Raw genomic sequence first — 18,090 nt, forward strand, 5'->3', positions numbered from 1 at the left:
CAGCTACCTACCTGAAATTATTTTGGAGCTCTCATAAGTATGCTTAAGTACTGGGTGATTCTCTTGAAATCATTAGCAGTTTTGGAGTTCATAGTGGGACATCAGGAGACCCTCTCCCGTACCTTGGACCTAATCCCAATTTGGGCTCCTGCATTGCTTCTAAATGTAATTGCCACTGAGAACTGGCAGCTGCTGTATGGCTGGCTGCATGTCCCCCGTGATGATCCTGTGTCAAATATAACAAGAAATTTGGCCCTCTGACACAGTGGGGAAAAGATTGTGTAGTATCCAGAAGATCCCACATACACTTCCTAAAATGTTGAGTTAAGTAGCAGTCTTTCTGCCTGAGGTAGCTGGACATGGGAATCAGTAATTGGCTAACCAGATTCCTTTCTTAGTTCCTTAGCCTAAGAGGAGCATTTCTCTCCATGCTGAGTATCCTTGAACACTAAAGCAGGCATGTCGCAGGGTCCAGCATTTTCTTTCAGGAGGTTCTAGGGTCAATCAATCCCTGGCACTGCTAGTTAAAATGGCTGGGGACTTAAAATGTCTCCCATCATTCTCCTGTCCTCCATATTATCTTCACAACAACTCTGGGAGGTAGTTTAGGCTGAGTATTTGTGTGTCACCCAGCAAGCTTTCATGGCAGAAGGGGATTAAACTTTTTTTTTTTCTAGATTGTGGTCTTACTATAACGTACCAGCGTGCTACAGTTTTATTTCAGCAATTTTCTGCAGCTGTCTTGAACAACAGAACTTCCCATTTTATAATTATACCTCTAGGTTTATTACACCTCTAGGTTTATGAAGCACTCTATTAACATTAAAAGAGCCTCTTGTGGCGCAGAGTGGTAAGCCAGCCGTCTGAAAGCTCTGCCCATGAGGCTGGGAGTTCAATCCCAGCAGCCGGCTCAAGGTTGACTCAGCCTTCCATCCTTCCGAGGTCAGTAAAATGAGTACCCAGCTTGCTGGGGGGTAAACGGTCATGACTGGGGAAGGCACTGGCAAACCACCCCGTATTGAGTCTGCCATGAAAACGCTGGAGGGCGTCACCCCAAGGGTCAGACATGACTCCGTGCTTGCACAGGGGATACCTTTACCTTTACATTTACCTATTAACATTCCACCATGAATCCAATAAACTCAGGATGATCTTGCCAACTCACACCAAAATAAACTTATAGTGCCACGAGCTTTTTTGTTGCTTTACCAAAATAAATAAATGGCTTTGCTAAATGTGAGAGAGCAACATCCTCTCGTTATAAAATGGGGAGTTCTGTTGTTCAAGACAGCTGCAGAACATTGCACTGTGTTCAAAAGGATAGAATGGGCACTTTAGTCTCCTTTTTTCAGTTTGAGCTTTGGAGAGCCTGCCAAAACAATAGAAGACTGTGAACAAAATGAATGTACTTGTGGACAAACTTGGTAATGACATCAAGGGCTTTTCTATCTAAAAGTCAATAGAAAATTAGTTTTTACTGTCTCCGGTAGCCAAAAACTTAATAGAAAAAGGGGAATCTCTCATGGTATGAAAGTATTTAAAGCGAAAGATTCATCCAGTTTTGAGCAATAACACATAAAGGCAATTGAGTTTCAGAAGACTTTCTTTAATGTTACTGGTAGATTACCAAAATGTTTTTGTGATCTCAGTGAAGAGTGCATCCATTCTGTTTCATTAATCCAAAAACGATTGAAGGACAAATGATGGAACCTTCTTTCTTAAAGTTTGAAGATGAAACGATGTCAGATTTTCTATTTTGTGTCAGCATGGAAAGAACAGGCCAGCAAGACAGTTTCCTACTTGGTGGTCCTCCTCCAGCACGGGAGGACTCCTCTTGGGTGCCCACCACTTGGCACGCCTTAGTTCCTGAAGCTGAGCTAGTACTCCCTGACCTTGGTGGGGAAATTCAGGCATTTGAGGAGAGTGCTGAATTGGACAGCTCCTCCTTCGTTCAATCTGATGATAGCATACTGCTGCGTGGCCGTCACAAGTTTGTTGCTGCTCACCCTTCCAGCACACAAAGATGCGCAGCCAATGTGAGGGAAAGAAAGAGAATGCCCAGCATCAACTCTGCTTTTGATGTGCGTAGAGGCCACGTATGAAAAGCGTCTCGCCAAAATTGACACTCTCAGGCTGGCCATAGCTTACATTGCATTGCTTGGCAATATCCTGATGACAGGATCTGACCCCCAATCTTACGTGCAGAAATGTATGACAAACGGATGTAAAGGCCATCGGGGAGCACGCTGGAACACAAGCAGTAAGTTAAAATTATCTTTCCCTTCTTCATAATTCATTAAGGGCTAAGTGGGTGGAGAGTGGGCGGGACCAGTCCAGGTGAGGGGCCAATCGGATTGGCCCCTCACCAGGACAGACAGCAGTTCTAGCCAATTGGGCACAATCTAGGCCCTCACCAGGACAGGCCAGAAAGCGATGGGGATTGTCTCTGTGCTGTTGACCCTAGCACATGGCAGCCCTATGAATTAATGTCCCTTAGAACGTCCCATCATTAGCAGCCTTGTCAGGTCTTATCAGACAGAGGACCAGGGCTCCCGATTGGGCATGTCCACAGCTATGCTTCCCAACCATATTCTGCACGACTGCGACACTTCTGGGTTTTCTTGAAGCCTGAAGAATGTTTCAATGGTTTCTCAAATGCTAGAAAGTTGAGAAAAGCTGCTCTATACAATCCTAGTTTCCTAACATTACCACTGCCAATCGTCTTAAAAGGCACATGATTTAAAAGGTGGAAAGTACATTTGAGTTTTTAGAGTCCCTACCTACATGGGTAACTACTGACACAATGGTTGTGCTATGCCCCCAACAGGAACTATGTCTTGGAACAGCCAAGGTGGAGGGTTGTGGTGAAATTATTGCATCCCAGGCTTAATTCCGAAGTTCACTAGTGGTAATGTACACTTTATTCAGCTGCAGGGGTTATGAAGTGCCTTTGGGAATGAGAAAGAAAGTGGGCATGACTCAACTCAAGTGTGAAGTCAACCAGCAACTTTGAAAAAGACACAAACAGAACAATAGGCTGCCAGGTCTCGCCCAAGACTTGGACTGTTTCCGCACGGGGAACTTTGCTGCCCCAGCTCCCATGCAGGAGCACAAATCTGGGACGGATGAGGTGCACCAGACCAAATGCTCCCCCGTGAGGTAGTAGGAAGAGGCAGAACACCCTGCCCCAACTCAAATTCCAGCCTGCAGCCTCCACTGTAGAAGCGATCTTGGTCATCTCCTTATCTATAGAGCTTCAAGGGAACAAAAGCAAGAGGAGAGCTTCATTTCGGGAGAGAAAGAGAGCTTCATTTCGGGAGGAAAGGTCCACTGGAGATCATAAATCCCCTGAACATGAGGAAGAAAGGGCCACTTAGCCATTTACCATGAAGGAATAAGCAGCATTCATCTTACTACAACTTATGTTGTGCCTGGATTCTATCTTGAGAACTTTTCCTGAGGTCACTTTGCCAACCACAAAAATAAAGGTAACACAATTTTATGATGACTGCAGCTCTGAGAATTCAGACCCTATCCTTGCTTAACATGGTTATGGAAATGGATGGGGGACAGTTCTTATTTCTCCTTCGGATGAAGATGTGGAGAGGCAGGTAAAATGCTTTTGAAGGAAGAGGAGTAAAAAGTCCATGAAGATGGGAGCCCAAACCCAAGCAAAAGGGGGAACGAATCCAGTCCAAATGTACAATCCTACATAGAAATCCAAAACCGAAAGATTCTTGCTAAAATCCGAGATGGGCAAAGGACTCAGTGAGCCAGCATAGCGGTTAAAAGTGGTGGACTCTAATCTGGAGAACTGGGCTTAATTCCCACTCCTCAACATGAAGCCATCTGAGTGTCCTTGGATCACGCAGATCTCTCAGAGCTGTTCATGCAGTGCAGTTCTCTCAGAGCTCTCTCAGCCTCACCACCCTCACAGGGTGTCTATTGTGGGGACAGGAAGGGAAGGCGATTGTAAGACGCTTTGAGACTCCTTCAGGGAGTCAAAAAGCCAGGTATATTGTCCTGAGCCACATGGAGGTGAGGAGGGACTAAAAGGGTATAGTCAAATAAGGAATGTCTCCTGTTTTTCCAGAGCCTTTCTTCCCACAGACTGCTTTAGCAGCCAGAAGCAGCTGATTGGGTTGCTGTAACTACCCAGGGGAGAGAAGTTCTTTTATTGCCCCCAACCCTGTGGTTGGATTTGGCTGCCCTGGCAACACAGCAGTAATGTAAGGTGACCAGATTTTAACATTGGTAAAGTGGGACACCATTGACCGGGGGGGGGGGGGTCTTGATTAAAAATTTGGTCTATATGGAGCAACAAACATTTTCATAGAATGCAAAAATAGAATCATAGAATCATAAGAGTTGGAAGGGGCCACACAGGCCATCTAGTCCAACCCCCTGCTCAACGCAGGATCAGCCCTAAGCATCCTAAAGCATCCAAGAAAAGTGTGTATCCAACCTTTGCTTGAAGACTGCCAGTTATTGTAATATATTTTTTTTACTTGCAACGTAAGTACAATTTGCCAGGTGTCCCCAGATGTCCTTCCAAAAGTGGGACAATCTGGTCACCTTACAGTAATGGCCCTTGGGAGGCACAGCAGGAATGGGGATGCCAATTCTAAGCTGGGATTTAGGGGTGTGGCCTGGAGACAGTGAAGTTTGAGGAGGAAGGGGGGACCTCAGCAGGCCATAATGCCATGGATGCTCTGAAGCAGCCATTTTCTCCCCGTGAACTGATCTCTGTAGTCTGGAGATCAGTTGTAATTCTGGGAGATCTCCAGTCCCTACCTGGGGACTGGCAACCGGAGAAGCCCTCTCGCCGAGGTAAGGAAAAAATAGAAATATTCCTCAAGTGCACATGGACACATCCAGTGTGGATTTTTCTTTTTCTTTCTTCTTCTTTTTTGCATTCTTACATACAGGCATTATATAGCAATGCATGCTGGGAGAATCCTGTTCTGTTTTGCCAGTTGGTGACCGTTAGAGTCAGTTAACGGAATCTCAGTCAGTCAGTCAGTCAGTGCCTCTGCTGCTATGTACTTGTGTGTTGGAGACAAAGCCAGTGTCTCCGTAAGTTCCTTTAAAAAGAAGTGTTTATGAACAAAGTTTACCTCAGGAAGAATGTATGAGGTTGCATCTAGGTTTTTACAATCCAAGCAACTGAGAAAAGTCTGTCAGCTGTACAGGAAATATTCTTCATGTTGGTTAACCATGACTATAAGTAGGCCAACGTGTTTCAAAGTTACTCAAGGCAAACTGAACCATTATTTCAAGAAAAAGAATAACAGCTCAAGTGAGAAACTGATCTCAACCGATACAGCAACATCGTCTCAGGACAAAACCTCCCGGCTCACTCCGCCTTGGATTCTGTGAAGTCTAAAGGCTGTCATTGAGATTTATTCACATATTCAACTAGGATATTGGTTTAAATCAAAACTCAGTCTAAAATTCACTTTTAACAACATCCAGGACTCCCTGGAACTGGCTTCAGATGGTAGCAGCTTGACTTCTGAGTCCAGAGGCACCTTAAAAAACAAGCCAAATAAATTCCAGCAGGTGCTTTCCTGAGTCAGAGCTCACTTCCTCGGATACAGAGAGTGCACCCCCACAGCAGATAAGATTCATACCCAAAGTTACAAACAATGTAACGACAGGAGTGCTGAGATGTTACAAGAGAGGTCAAGTCAGAAGCAATAACTGAAACAGTTTAAGTCGGCAGGGCCAGATGACTTGAACAAGGTGCTTCGATGTTTTTGATTATATATTTTATTGATGATTTATTTTATGCTGTTGGCCAGCTCAGACAGTTCATTCACCCTTACTTAATTACCACATTCCATCTTTTCTTTTCCCACTCCTCTTGTGGCCCTATGGAAGTCAGGACAACTTTCCGCTGTGTAAATACCAGAACTCGTCCTGCTAAGGAACTGCAAGCCAGATGTTAAAAATAAATAAAACTGAATAAACGCACTACATTTTTCTCGGGATATTCAGCAGGATATAACATTGCTGAAATCCACTGTGCAAACCAGAAAGATTAAGTAACGATGGCAATTTATTAACCAAATACCAATATACAGCATAGAGAACTTCCCATTTTCAGCACAGCACTTAAAATAAATAAATAAATAAAAATGGAAGAAAATCGTCCTGCCAAGTGGAAATGTAGATCTCACTGATCATGAAGTAAAAATTTCTTAATAGGGTCCGGAATAGGAAGAGCAGCTATTAGATGCAGTCGGCATTTGCCAAGGCCTCTCCGCACGGCCACGCGGCACAAAGACATCAGCCTCCTGGGACAGCCTAAAACAAAACAAGCACCAGACAATGATAATGTCAAGGAAATCGTTTTAGGCAAACCGGTGATTCGAACTCGGGTCTGAATGTCTAACAACTACGCCACCCTGGCTTCTGTGGCGCGGCTGCTGTTGCGCTGTAGCAAGCAGCCAGTCCAGGGTGAGTCACGAAAGTTGCCGGGCAGCAAGTTGCTGGCCCTGATGACTCCTCCCCTCAAAGGCCAAAATATCTGTGCCCCCAACCCCCTGCTTCTTACAATCAGGAACCAAGGTTTGAAAAGCCACGTGAGTGGCTAGCAATGAGCAGTGAGGGCATTTGTTTTTTAAAGTTACAGGTGCTGCTTCTATTACTTTGGGATTTTTTTTAAACCCCAAACATATGTTTTTAGATTTTTCTGCAAACCTTTTCTCAGATTTGCAGAAAAAAGAGCTGTTTTTTTATACCCCACTTTTCATTATCAGGAGTCCCAAAGCGGCTTACAAACACCTTTCCTTTCCTCCCTTCATAACCAACACCCTGTGAGGTAGCTGGGGTTGAGAGAGCTCTAAAAGAACTGCTCTGTGAGAACAGCTCTAAGAGAACTGTGACTAGCCCAAGGTCATCCCGCTGGCTGCATGTGGAGGAGTGGGGAATCAAACCCAGTTCTCCAGATTAGAAACTGCCACTCTTAACCATTATACCATGCTGGCTCTCAAGAGCTGTTTTGTCTTAAATCTGAATTTACGTAACCACAGCTTTGGGCACATTGAGAATAATGTATATTCAGTACGCTGATCACAACATTCGCAAGGCTCAGTTGTCCTAAAAATCCCTTTCTTCTTACTTCTGGCTTCTTTGAATATCTGCATGCTTTCTGAGTTCACTCTAATCCTTCCTGGAGCTCCTTCTTCAAGGTTCTCCAATTTCACCAAGTTCAGGTTGGCACCAAAGTCAATCAAGAGGCTGACGAAGGCCTGGTCACAACCGTGTCGTAAGACGGCATCCGTTATGCACACTGCAGAGCCTCTGCAGAAATTCTGGATGTCTACTGGAGCACAGGAATTAAAATCCGGGTTGGCTCCAGCTTCCAGCAGAACCTTGAAGCACTGCAGGTTGTGGTAGGCGGCGCTAATGTACAAAGGGCAAACCACCAGGCACGTCAGTGGTCGGAACGAAGGGCTAGGGGTCCCCGGGGTCACGTGGTGATTCACATCCACATTGGCACCATATCTGAGGAGAAAGGGAAGACCATGTTCACCGGGGAACGGCTGTGGGTCAGCGGGGCCAAGGGCTAAAGCAGCCGCACAAAACAATCTCCAAGCGTGCTGATTCATTCAAACATTTCTAGCCCGCCTTTCTTTGCAGTGCAAAGCAGCTGACCATAACAGTTAAAGATCATTTCAAGTTAAAAGCAGAATACAGTGACAAACCTACAAATATCTCACCGCCCTTAAAACATGCCGGCCAGTCAAACACGGTCAAAACCTCTGCCAAACAAGCAAGCCTTGTTGTGCCTCTGGAAGACCCCTAAGAAAGGCTTCCCTTCATCTCTACAGGGAGCTCATTCCGCACAGCAGGGGCCTTGATAGAGACGGTTAGCAGCATCCTGGGTTGGGAAATACCTGGGAATTTGGGGAGTGGAGTCTGAGGAGGGCAGGATTTGGGGAGGGAGGGATTTCAATGGGGTATGAATCCACCTTCATAAGTTGGGATGATAGTTTTGTTGCCTTGCCCCTGTAAGTCAGTCTAGGACCTTGCAATTCCTGCTCTCTGGCAGAGATCCAGAGATAACCATTATAGTCGCCAGAGTCCTAATTCAGATACTTTTATAATATGCTGCCTGTTTTGCATTCTATATTTTATAGCTCATTTTATCATTTTAAGATCTGTTTTGGTTATGTAACCCCATGGCCTATTTTATTATCCTGTTGCATTTTCTGGCCTCTTCCCACCCCCCACCCCCACATCTCTCTTCTCTGCCTGCCACTTGATAACTGTTGGTACCTGTCATATTCCTTGAATCACAAGAGTACCATATCCTCTTGACAGGTTGCTGGTTCCAGAAAAACAGAGCAAAATCGATCGTTACTTACTTGATAAGTTCTCTCAGGATGTCCGCTCTTCCCACACGGGCAGCATGGTACACGGGTGTGCTGCGGTGGTGATGGCTCCCATTGGGGTCAGCTCCAGCTTCTAGAAGGATGCGCACGCATTCGAGGTGGCCATGCACGACAGCTACGTAGAGAGCAGTTTGTCCCTTCACATCTACCAGATCGATTTCTGCCCCTTTCTCAATAAGGAAGCTGACACAGTGTCCATGTCCGGCTGTGGCAGCGATGCGCAGCGGGGTACAAGGCAGCCAGCCACAAGACCACACAGATTTCTCATTGATGCGGCTGAAGAAGGGACAAAAGGGATGTGGCAAAATTATCCCTCTAGGTACCTAGATCAGGCTTTCTCAACCAGGGTTTCGTGAAACCCTGGAGTTTCTCAACAGCCCTGGAAACGTTTCCCAAATTGATAAGATTCAATTGTATTTTTGTATTTTTTAAATTTGTTAAATGTTTATTGGGTGATATGTCCGTATATGGTTATGTCAGCCTGCTCCTATCTTCTGAAGTGGCCAGTGATGGGCCTGGAGGGGGTGGGAAGGGGAGTGGCTCTCGATGGATGTATACATGGCTATGCTTCTTGACCATATTCTACACCAGGGGTAGTCAAACTGCGGCCCTCCAAATGTCCATGGACTACAATTCCCACGAGCGAATGATGGCAGGGGCTCCTGGGAATTGTAGTCCATGGACATCTGGAGGGCCGCAGTTTGACTACCCCTGTTCTACACGATCACACCATTTCTGGGGTTTCCTGAAGCCTGAAGAATGTTTTAAGGCAGTGGTTCTCAACCTTTGTAATGCCACGACCCCTTAATACAGTTCCTCATGTTGTGGTGACCCCCAACCATAAAATTATGCAAGTGTTCTTTCACAGAAATTAAACCCAAACTGACCAATGGCATGCAGATCCATTGTTCATGATTATATAAATTATTTTTATGATTATATAAAATATTTTTATGATTACAATATTTGCTGGCATATAAGACTACTTTCCCCCCTTGAAAAACATGCCTCCAAGTGGGGAGGTCATCCTATATGCCGGGTGCACTTCAGTTGGGATAGATATAGTTGCCCATAGTGGCCCATAGTACCGTAATGTAATGTAACAAACTCTATATTTTGAGTGGAAAGGTTGGGGGGTTGTCTTATATGCCGAGTTGTCTTATACGCCGGCAAATACGGTATATATAAATTATTTTCCCCCAGGGTTTCTCAGTTCAGCTCTGCCTCTTGTCCCACCATGCCGATCTCGCTCTTTTCCACTGCTCCAGACAAACGTTTTATCTTGATCTACCCCGCAAGGCTGTTGTGTGGATGGCGCCCCCCCCCCCGGCCAAGCTGCTTGCGACCCCTGTGAAAGGGTCATTCGACCCCCACAGGGATCCTGACCCCCATGTTGAGAACCACTGTTTTAAGGGTTTCTCAACAAGCTAACTTAACAAAGGAAACTTACCAGTCAAGGGATAAGAGGCCAGGTTTTAGAAAATGGTTAAGGAACAAGAAGCAAAGAGCAGGAATAAATGGACAGCTCCCACAATTAAGGGAAATGTGGTACCACAGGGATGAATGCTATTTTTTTTTTGTTTACACATTAGCTATAATTGGGGGTAGCAGCAGATGACACAAAATTATGCAGATCGTGAAAACAAATGGTTCATCTTCATGGCTTCTGTGCAGTGTACATGTGTGCTGCACAGAAACCTACTCAATGAACAACAGTTACAGGTAAGTGCAACACTGTTTTCCAAGAAGATTGCCACAAATTTAGTGTGTGTGCAACAATGTAACCCAAGAAGTTAAATGTAAGTATAAGATAACTGGGACCAGCACTTCCCCCAAAATATGCTGATAGGTTCTGAAACTGCTGACATGATGGCTGTCATTAGGGATGGGTAAGAACTGGCTCACAATTAAAGTCCATGATAAATTTAGGTCAGTTTGTGGTTCGTGAAGTGAAATTTGTGCACCCAGTACAAACAGTCCATGAACTTTCAAGAAATGGAGGTTCATGCTGGTTTGTGAATTGATACATTTCCAGACTGTCTCTGTTAAAAAAAAAAAAAAAACATGTTTATCAAATTGCAAAGCAATGGGTGGGGGGGGGAAGAGATTTTTGTCTGTTTCAAAGTAGTCATGTCCATTTCAAAAAGGTCCCCTCCCCTTTGTAGGGTTCCCTTGTGTTCATTTCCTATTTTCTCGCACAGAGCTTGCAAAATCCCACCCCGTCCCTGGTTTGGATTGTGATTCTGTGCTTTGAGCTCAGTCCTCTTAAGCTTGCAGTGCCAGGGCACTCTGTACATTGTACTGGTTCTGCTGGGCTTTTAAAAATGTCCCCCATCAGTTTATACTGCATTCTCTGCTTTGACCTTCACTGCTGCAGTGACACTAATTCTGCTGGGCTTTAAAAAAAAGCCAGCAGCCTTCAGTTTCCACTGCAGAGATTCTCTGGAACTTTAATTCTGTTCTGCAGAGATCTATTGTAGCCCATGAATATCTGGAGACCCAGTTTGGCCACCCCAGGCTTACAATGTATATCTGAACTGTGCTGTACACACAGTTGCATGCAGAGAGCATCACAGCATTCACAACCCATCTTTTAAAACTGTTTGCCAAGGGCACAAGACAATGGGATTATCATCATGTGAGAACCCCTGTTTAGGGGTGAGATCCAATAACACCAGGGCTTACTTTTGGAAGCCGTCTTCCTGCAGCAGCTTTTGAATGGTCAGCAAGTCTCCCAGGTAGGCAGCTTCATGAAGTCGGGTGTCCTGGCAGTGCTCAGTCGGCTGATCACAGAACTGCTCCTTCAACCACTCCTTCAGGTTACGACCTGTGCTAGGGAGAGCATTGCTGTCTTTAGAATACCATGGCAAGCTGTGGCACCAACCTTCATTGCTACTGCAGTGAACTACTGAGGAAGAGTAAGGACCAGCAGGAAAGGAGGAGCCCAAGGTGGCCAGGCTCAAAGCTGACACTTTACTCTGCTCTAGCTTGGCTTCATTTGGAGTACTGTGTTCAGTTTTGGGCACCCCAGTTGAAGAGGGATGTAGACAAACTGGAGAGTGTCCAGAGGAGGGCAACAAAGATGGTGAGGGGTTTGGAGACCAAGACGTATGAGGAAAGGTTGGGGGAGCTTGGTCTGCTTAGCCAAGAGACGAGACGACTGAGAGGGGATCTGATAGCCATCTTCAAGCATTTAAAAGGATGCCATATAGACCAACGCCTGGTCCAAAGACCGGTACCAGTCCGTGGATCAGTCGGTACCAGGCCGTAGCTCCTCCTCGTCCTCCTCCCCGGCTGCTGCCTCGAGGGCTGCCCTGCCAGTCTGCCACCAGCTCACCTTTGGTGCTCTCCGGCGGCCGCCATGGCTGGGGCTCCCCCTCGGTGTGGCACTGCGCAGATGCTGCTGGCAGCGCCCCCCAGCGGGCGGTGGGAAGTCAGGGGCACCGGCGGTAAAGCAAGTGAGGCAGGAGAGGCTGATTCTGTGAAGGGTCAAGAGGGTGGCAGGCTACAGTGGATGAGCAATAGGGTTGTGAGTGTCCTGCACAGTGCAGGGGGTTGGACTAGATGACCCAGGAGGTCCCTTCCGACTCTATGATTCCATGATAATTCTATGATTCCATGACACCAAATGAACATCCTATTCCTTTTTTCATGTTGCCCTTCCTCTAGGGCGCTCGAGTCGACATAGAGGACAGTTTATACCCCACTTTCCTCTACCTTAAGAGAAGAGAATAAGAGCTGGGGGCTTTGCACTCCACTTTTTACTACCTGAAGGAATCTCAAAGCAGCTTACCATCACCTATCCTTCTTCTCCCCACAACACCCTGTGAGATAATTGGCCCAAGGCCACCCAGCCAGTTGTATGTGGAGGACTGGCGAATCAATTCATACTAGTATAAAGTGGCTACGTTAGCCTATAACAGCCTTTTTCAATCTTTAAAATGTGGAGGAGCCCCTGAAATAATTTTTCAAGCTTCAAGGAGCCCCGGAAGTGATGTCAGCTGGGCACACCTCCCTGCCTTGCTCCCCCGGAAGTGACATTACCAACCATATTAACAAGCAAGCTTGTGAAGGAAGGAAAGAGAGGACATAGTTTAAGGTGGGAGTAGATATATGGGCTCTGCCCCATTCCCAGGTGCAGAAACCATGAGATAACTTACATTGGGAGGGGGAGCAATGCAAATGACCAGATCCCTAGCTTGTGGCTGAGCCCATGAAGGCAGGAGGGAAAAGGCTATGAATGCCCCCCCCCCTCCCTGGAGTTTCCGGAGACACGCGGGGATCCACAGACCTCTAGCTGGTAACTCCTAGCCTAGAACAAGCTGAGGAGCAAGCATAACTGAAGAGATGATGAGTGATTCTCACCGGGGGAGGGGGGGGAGGTTTCAATCTCTATTTCAAAAAGGCTTGCAGGACCGAACATTTCTCCATGCCACGTGGTTCTGTCTTGTTTTTCTGAAAACAGCACCGAGTAAGAGACATAATTGGGGAGGGGAACCCTGCTACATCCACCCCATCTGAGACAATGAGTTAGGGCAGGAGTCCACAACCTTTTTAGCCTGGGTCTACCTTTGGAATTCTGTCACAGGATGGTGGCCACTCAGAAGCCCTGCTAGGCAGGAAACCCCACTTGACCCCTTTCTAAAATATCTGGCCGACACCAGGAAAGAGGTCAGCGGTTAAGAGAGCTCCAGGTTTAAGGGTGTTATGGTTAAGAGTGGTGGTCTCTAAACTGGAAAACTAGGTTTGATTCCCCACTCCTCCTTCACATGCACCCAGCTGGGTGACCTTGAGCCAGTCACAGTTCTCTCAGAGCTCTCATAGGCGCTTTGAGACTCCTTCAGGTAATAAAAAGCAAAGTACAAAAAAAAAAACAGTTCTTCTCTTGTACATTACGGACCAGAGTTAGAGCAGGTCTGCAGCTTGAAAGAAGACAACAGGGAGTTTGCCCAGAGCACCTTTTAACTTGGTCCCTTAGAATCAAACACTCCCTGCTCCTATCTGTAAAAGGAAAGGTCTGTACTGTGGCATGACAGGTAAAAATCTGCCGTTTCCCCTGACACTGAATGGCCTTGGTCCTTGTGACCGGCATCATGTGGCGACAAAGAGGGTAAAGTTCTCCATATAGTCTTCCATTTCTTTCTAGAAATGTCATTATTTGTAGAAAAATTAAAGCGCTTTCCAAAATGGGTAAAAAAAATCATTATCCCTGTTTTACAGGAACAAACAGCAAGCCATAGAGAAGCATCCCCCCCAAACACCCCGGATTCATCTGGCAGAGGCACATGACGCCCAGCTCGCAGTGGACCACACAAAGTAGCAGCACATGGCTGATGCTGAGGCAAGGACTTCTCGACTGAACTGGCTTCTAGCATCGGATCCCTCCCACCTCCTTTATCAAGCGCAGAACAAGTAAGCAATACCATGGAAAACAGTATGAGCAGGCTTGTTCTTTCCCAGACCAACAGAGGCTCAACAAATTACCCAACTGCAGAAAAGTCTTATTAGAGAAGTGCAACAGGTAGACCAGGGATAGTCAAACTGCGGCCCTCCATTCGCTGGCAGGGGCTCATGGGAATTGTAGTCCATGGACATCTGGAGGGCCGCAGTTTGACTACCCCTGAGGTAGACGATACCAACGTGCAAATAAGTTGCAGGTTCAGTGTTTAATTTGGGTTTTCACAACCAGGGGTTCATGAAATCCCTGGGGTTTCTTGATGGCTCTGGAAGGGTCCCCTGAATGGGTATTAATTTTTAATAAATGTTCAACAAATTTTAAAAACAGTTTATTTATTCATTTTTGAATTTATATCCTGCCCCTCCCGACTAGTGTCGGCTCACAGATAAAACAATAAAACCCCCATAAATACAATACAATATTAAAACATTCCCCATACCCACGATTAAAACTAGGATCAAAACTAACATCAAGATGGCAATAAAAGCAAGAGGAAACGACACACGCCCCCATAACTTCGCTGCTCAAGCCTCAACCACTACCGTGGCTCATGATGGTATCTCAACGGTTGAGATTTGAGATCTTCCTGGTGTCGGATCTAACACCTGGCATTTAGCATTGGGCTAAATATATATATATTAAGAGCCTCTTGTGGTGCAGAGTGGTAAGGCAGCAGACATGCAGTCTGAAAGCTCTGCCCGTGAGGCTGGGAGTTCAATCCAAGCAACCGGCTCAAGGTTGACTCAGCCTTCCATCCTTCCGAGGTCGGTAAAATGAGTACCCAGCTTGCTGGGGGGTAAACGGTAATGACTGGGGAAGGCACTGGCAAACCACCCCGTATTGAGTCTGCCATGAAAACGCTAGAGGGTGTCATCCCAAGGGTCAGACATGACCCAGGGCTTGCACAGGGAATACCTTTACCTTTAAATATATCAGGTCATGTCGATCCACACCAAGGTTTTAATCTTGTTATACACCGCCATGAGCCGGCTGGATCTTGGAGTGGCAGTTAACAAATATAAATAAATAAAATAAGTAAAAATGGCCAATGATGGGCCTGGAGGGGGTGGGAAGGGGAGAGGCCGTGGGTAGGCATTTACACAGCTCTGCTTTCCAACCATATTCTGCATAATTGCAACACTTCTGGTTTCTCAAAGCCTGAAGAATGTTTCAGGAGTTTCTCTCATACAAGTTTTATTTTAATCATTTGCATTTCTCCCAAGTGGGGACCCAAAGTAGCTGATGTTATCCGTCTCTCCTCCATTTTGTCCTCACAACAACCCTGTGAGATAGGTTAGGCTGAGAGGGGACGACTGGCCCAGGATCACCCAGCAAGCTTCCATGGCACAAGTGAGGATTTGAACCCGGGTCTCCCTGATTCTAGTCTAACCACTACAACCATGCTGACTTTTCCCCTGAAAATCCCAGCTAGTCTTCTCCATAGGCTTTTTGCTTTACAAACTTCTCATTGTGTTCTGCTTGTTGTCACACACACACCCCAACCCAAAAATGTACTTAAGCACCCGGCCTTGACAGAGCCCTGGCCAAAAAGTGGCCGTTTTGATACTTTCTGGAGAAAGCACCCTTCACCTAACATTGTGGGTCTGCTTTAAAACACCCCCCCCCCCCAGTTCCCCATTTCTATTAGTCCCTTGCAGAAAAGCTGCACAAGGGCTGGAGCCCAACGATCTATTCTAGAGAGTAACCTGTAAAGGAAAGGATGGTTTCTTCTAAGAAGCTGTTGATCCCCCCCAAATAAAATAAACCAACCCAAAAGTGAGGCACCCAATCCAGGTAGCACTTTATACTACAACCAACCCAGTGACCCATAACCATGGGCAAGTTTTCAGGCTCACCAGAACTCTTCATCACGAAAACAAACGCACATGTACGCGGCTTTTCCAGGTCTAGTTCAGAGCCGGTTTGGTGCGGTGGTTAAGAGCAGCCGTCTCTAAGCTGGATAATCGGGCATGATTCCCCACTCCTCCTCCACCTCCACGTGCGGCCAGCTGGGCGATTTTGGGCCATACACAGTTCTCTCTGAGACCTTCACATATCGCAGTTCTCTTAGAGCTCTCTCTGCCCCACCTCCCTCCCAGGGGGTCTGGTGCGGGGAGAGGACGGGAAAGAAGTTTGTAAGCCGCTTTTTAGACTATAGTGAAAAGAGTGGTATAACACACACACACACACACCAGCTCTTCTTCATCAGACCTAGGCGTGCCAGCAGCGAGCGTTTGAGGAGGAGGGCGTCTTCCTGGGCCGGACATTACCTGCATTGCCACTGGCGATGGGTCGTGGAGGGCCCGGGCCCCCTCCGCCTTCCCGCTCGGCCTCGTCCGGACGATCTGCCTCCGCCATCCGCCCGGAGAAGAGGAGCGCCCGGGCATGCCAGGACCCCGCTGCCCTGCCCTGCCCTGCCCTGCCCTGCCCTGCCCGTGCCGTCCCTCCGGCTGCGCTTGGGCCTTCGGGCCACCTGACTGGGGGGCGGTGCGCTTCCGGCGTCCCGGTTAAGGTCCCGGTTAAGGTGGTTTGCTTTGGCCGCGCGGGCCAGGCCTTTCCCTATTCATTTTTATTTGCAGCCTTTCTGCGCCCTCACTAGGCTGCAAATTCAATCCGAGCCCTCGATGCGGGGTTTGCACCACGGGAGCGCTGCAAAGACCGGGCAGATTAGGAGGGGAAGTGTCGAACAGCTTGGTGCTCCCGGGCGGGAAGAGGGGAAAGCCCCACGGATCCTCGCGTCTTGTTTGTTTTTCACCCTGCTCCCCCCGCCCCCCCCCGATCTCCTACCAAATCACATATTTTTTTATTAGTGTAACTCTCTGACTTGACTATGCCTTGAGGAGACCCGCCCTGAGCCAACCGGGAAGGGAGGGCTACGAAAATAAAAATATAAAAATAAAAATCTAAATAAATCAATCAATAAATCAATCAATAAATAAAATAATGTGGTGGTGGTGATGTCAGAGTCAGGACCACAGTCTCGATTTTTTTTTTAATACCGTATTTGCCGGCTTATAAGACAACTGGGCGTATAAGACAACCCCCCAACATTTTCACTCAAAATATAGAGTTTGTTACATTACATTACAGTACTATGGGCCACTATGGGCAGCTATGTCTATCCCAACTGAAGTGCACGCGGCGTATAGGATGACCCCCCCCTTGGAGGCATGTTTTTCAGGGGAAAAAGTAGTCTTATACGCCAGCAAATACTGTACGTTGCATAGCAGCAACTGCATGAAAAAACATAGCTATTTAGAAAAACAAATTGCATTAAAACAAAATAAAACCCCCTTCGTATTGATAATTAAATGGATCCATTCCACTCTGCATTTTGGGAATATTCTACCTGGAAATTGTGAGGACCAACAGGGTGGTTTTTACAAGATTCCATGTCATGGTGAGACCATAATATTCTAGAATTTTTTAAAAATGTCTCAAGACAAGTTCAACTGGCCTGGGCCAGGGCCTGGCCTTTTTGGTCCTGGCACCCACCTGGTGGAATGAGCTCCTAGGGGAGACACAGGCCCTGTTGGAGCTCATTGAGTTCTGCAGGGCCTGGAAAAAGAGAGCTTTCCCACCAGGCATTTGGTTGAAGAGAGGCCACCAGAAACATCTAAGATCCCCCCTTCCAAATAAATAAATAAATAACACCTTGGATGTGGTGAGCAGTACTGAGGAGTAATGTGGTAAGCAATGCTACAGGGCCTGGGAACAAATTGTTGTTTTAGATAGCTTAAGCCAGGGGTAGTCAAACTGCGGCCCTCCAGATGTCCATGGACTACAATTTCCAGGAGCCCCTGCCAGCTCCTGGGAATTGTAGTCCATGGACATCTGGAGGGCCGCAGTTTGACTACCCATGGCTTAAGCAATTATCGTGTTTTCATTCAACGTTGGCCCTAAATTGTTGTACACCTGAACACAGCTGTGCTGAGAGGGGCAGCTTTATAAATCGAATTAATAAATAATACATGAAACTGTTCCATCAACCCGCATCAGCCGCCTCTCAGAATCTGGGGAGCCATAGACTTGGGGAGGGTCTTCTTTTGCCACTCAAGTTCCAGCCATATCCATTAGTTTGCAGAAGACCTGCTTACTAGGACTCCAGTGTGCTGAAATGTCACTTGATAAGACCACATTACATATGGCGGATTCATCATGCAGACTGGAGAATGGCTGCCAGTTCAAGCAGATGACAGTCTGATACAAAGGCAGCTTTGTGTGTTCCAG

General features: G+C 46.7%; 1 protein-coding gene across 1 annotated transcript; it reads right to left on the minus strand.

Moving 5' to 3' along the window:
• Window positions 1-6,043: 6,043 nt before the first annotated feature.
• Window positions 6,044-16,334, minus strand: ASB1 (ankyrin repeat and SOCS box containing 1). The gene is made up of 5 exons (XM_077313363.1): window positions 16,131-16,334; window positions 11,088-11,229; window positions 8,376-8,678; window positions 7,127-7,512; window positions 6,044-6,309 (listed from the first exon to the last, which is right to left on the minus strand). Exons 1-5 carry the CDS (start codon window positions 16,216-16,218, stop codon window positions 6,179-6,181), a joined length of 1,050 nt encoding a protein of 349 aa, XP_077169478.1. The 5' UTR covers window positions 16,219-16,334; the 3' UTR covers window positions 6,044-6,178.
• Between the last annotated feature and the right edge of the window lie 1,756 nt (window positions 16,335-18,090).

The sequence above is a fragment of the Paroedura picta genome, chromosome 1 (assembly GCF_049243985.1).
Source record: "Paroedura picta isolate Pp20150507F chromosome 1, Ppicta_v3.0, whole genome shotgun sequence".
NCBI classification, from domain to species: domain Eukaryota; kingdom Metazoa; phylum Chordata; class Lepidosauria; order Squamata; family Gekkonidae; genus Paroedura; species Paroedura picta.

Bases quoted from the DNA above. Each gene is read 5' to 3' on its own strand.
- ASB1 (XM_077313363.1), bottom strand. From the start codon at position 16,218: ATGGCGGAGGCAGATCGTCCGGACGAGGCCGAGCGGGAAGGCGGAGGG. The intron at 11,230-16,130 runs GTAATGTCCGGC...TCCCTAGCACAG, and splicing joins CATCGCCAGTGGCAATGCAG to GTCGTAACCTGAAGGAGTGG. The intron at 7,513-8,375 runs GTAAGTAACGAT...CTTTCTCCTCAG, and splicing joins ATCCTGAGAGAACTTATCAA to ATATGGTGCCAATGTGGATG.